Consider the following 3,072-nt stretch of genomic DNA (forward strand, 5'->3'; position numbering starts at 1 on the left):
ATATATGTTTTCAGGTCTCTTGGCTCTATGTATGCTTTCAAAAAAGAAAACTTTCAAAAATAAATTATCTGCCGGTAGATTGATAGGGCTCGTGAAGTCGTGATTGCTGATTCGTCATGTTTATAAAACTACAAGTAGAATTTATAAAAAAAAGCTCTATCATAAATACCCGCACACTGTTAGAGGTTCTTCTTTAAATCATTTAATCCACTCAGGGGCCCAGGGTTTACGCCTTACGGCCTTTCGCTCTCTACTCTCTACTACTTGAGAGTAGAGTACCTCTCTCTCTGGCAATAGTCCGGTCTCTCTCAGACCTAATAACCTCAACATATTGAACGTTGGAACGCTTATTTTTCAATAAGTATACGATATACGCTAAACGTTTTTCCCATGGAGTCATCTGTCAATTGTCAACTGTCATGGCAGTCGTCAGTTGGTAAATATGATCTTCACTTTCTAATTTCTAATTGGTTGGTTTTGTTTTTCGTGGCCGAGAACGAAATTCAAGGTGTACTTACTAAGTCAAAACTGCGAATTTTTTTCAGGCCATAATATATGCATAGTACGTAACGCTTAAAAGTCATTCCGTAAACTTAAAACGTTCAACGTTTATACACAAATCGTCTAACTTATTGAGGTTAGTCTCAGACTCTCTCAGTCTCTCTCTCTCTCTCTCTGTCCTCTCACTCTGAGAGAGAGAGCGAGAGAGAGAGTAGAGCTAGCAGAGAGAGAGTTGACTTTGTCTCTATGGCGAGTAGTATTTAAATAGACCAGTAGTTCTACTGATGACTTTTGTATTTGTTATAACAGTTATTTTACTGCAGAGTGCAGAGTGCAGAGTCAGAGCGCAGAGTGCAGTGGTCAGTGAAGTCCCCAACGCCCAACGGTCTGGAAATATATTTATATTGCCCGTTTTGTATGGAATTTGCCAATCTGACTATGTATGGACTATAGCCTCTATAGTCTCAATAGTATACAGTCGGAAAACAGTGGTGTCGACCTGCGATTCTGCGAACATGCTCACAAGAACTCTTGAGCATCGTACCTAAAAAGGATATCTCTATTAGATATATATTCCCACGAATAGAGAGGGATTCAGTCATAAATCACTAGAATAACTTATACGACCCGTATAAGGACAGCTCATGAGTTTATAGCTTGAATATCATGTTGTTTGATCATCTAGACAGTCTAAGCGCTGCCTTGAACATTGAAAAGGCAGACGGTCTTCTGCCAAACTTGCCCAAAGTTGAGTTCAACAAAATAGATGGATGTGTGAAGAAAAAAAGATGTAATGTACGGAGAACTGTATCTTTTCAAACTGATGTTCTCAGCGAAGTGTCGAAAAAGTCACCCACACAGGTGCATCGCTCTAACAGCACACACCAGATTTCCGGTCAGTATAGGAATAAATGCTCACTCCATAAACAATATCACAACCCCTTCAGCGGCCGAGGGCGTTAAATTGTACACAAATACTTTACAAGCACTTATCCGGAAAGATAAGCAAGGGAGGGTAACAACAAATAGTAACAACCCTAAAAAAGATCCGTTTTGCGGCAATTCGAACTTTTCTCTTAACAGTATTGTTCGGCGGAAGTCCAGCGGTTAGACAGGGCACTCTCCTCAACTTAAACCCATATTCAATCGCTGTAAGTCGGTGCAGAATGGATTGAAGTCTAGCCCCATTAGTTGCGTAAATTCGGGGTCAGACGAAGTACAATCGCCAAATCCGTCGCAGAAGATATCCGTTAGACAGCGCAAGAATAATGCGGCACCACCCCGCGCATCTCCACGGCCCGTGGAGAGTCTATGTGGCCGAAGCAGGCAGGAGCAAGTAGTGAAGAGAGTACAGATCCAACCCATAGCAACGGTCGTACCCACGTATGGATCTTCTGAATTGTGCAGGAAGGCATCAGGTGTCAATACATTGTCGATAGACGAGTATCGCATGCTCATGGAGTACAAGATATCCGAGATGAACACACACCACTTATCGTGCCATAATATTAATTTCGATGCTAGAGTTAAGGGAAAGTATGTAATGAGTTTAAAGTATTACACAAATGAATAAATATAAAGTACTTTTATAATAAATAGCTAGTCCGATCAGCCAGATCAGCCATATTTTGAATTTTCACCTCTGTCTCTCTAGAGACGCTCAATTTGCGGTATTTACGTATCTATAAATGCATACATATTGTTTCATATCTAACCTCGTTACATTTTACGTTGGAATGTACAATTATCAATACTTTTTCACGATTTACTTTGGTTGGTCTTTTATATACATGGCCCTCTGGAATCTGGATCCGTGGAAAAGTTGCATCTTCTCTTGGAGACATAAAGTCATTTTCAAGAGACTAAATCCAGAGGTCATATGTTTGATATTTTAAATAAGGACGCAATATTGGTTCCAAAGTGCAATATATATATATATTTGTCCAAAGTGCAATATATATATATATTTGAAGAATTTCTTTGATGACTACGTAAACTGTCATCAATTATTTGGGATGAGTTACCCTTCTCAAATTCAGTGATTGCCGTAAATCGTTGGAACTTTAAATTGTAAACAGCGATAATATTTGATGTTGGTCACTACTAGAGCAGCAAGCCTCTAACAAACACCAATGTGGTATTGTTGTTGATATTGCTTCTGAGTTACAGCAAACGACTTCGATAGTAGCGGCTGATGTTCGAGCTCGTACTGCCTTGGGATGTCGCATGTTGAATGCCTGGAATTTTAGTCGCAATGACAGTTGATGCGTACGATGTGGGGGTTTTGGTTGAGCGGTTGCCGAATGAGGGACTACAGGTGAGAATAATAGTATCTTGAGGACTTGATAACGGAAACTAACAATGCGGTATGCCAGAAAGCCGACTGTGCCGCAACTATATTGAAACTATACACACAATATGACCAACAATTAGTCCATCGATCGCTGCCTATAACAATAGAAAATACGACAATCTTGCTGTGCAATCTTGCACGTTGTTCACGTATCACATCCATTCACTTCAATTTTATACAAATTTATCACGCCAACTAAAGTATCCTCAATTCTTTGG

The 3,072-nt window shown here is 39.9% G+C and overlaps 1 protein-coding gene across 1 annotated transcript; it reads right to left on the reverse strand.

The window, feature by feature from the left end:
* Positions 1 to 1,136: 1,136 nt before the first annotated feature.
* SARC_11209 (hypothetical protein) lies at positions 1,137 to 2,038 on the reverse strand. Its single transcript, XM_014294709.1, has one exon. It carries the CDS (start codon positions 1,957 to 1,959, stop codon positions 1,627 to 1,629), a length of 333 nt encoding a protein of 110 aa, XP_014150184.1. The 5' UTR covers positions 1,960 to 2,038; the 3' UTR covers positions 1,137 to 1,626.
* Positions 2,039 to 3,072: the final 1,034 nt, after the last annotated feature.

The sequence above is a fragment of the Sphaeroforma arctica genome, assembly GCF_001186125.1.
Source record: "Sphaeroforma arctica JP610 unplaced genomic scaffold supercont1.1572, whole genome shotgun sequence".
Taxonomy (NCBI): domain Eukaryota; class Ichthyosporea; order Ichthyophonida; genus Sphaeroforma; species Sphaeroforma arctica.

Coding starts and splice junctions, on each gene's coding strand:
- SARC_11209 (XM_014294709.1), bottom strand. CDS start 1,959: ATGAGCATGCGATACTCGTCTATCGACAATGTATTGACACCTGATGCC.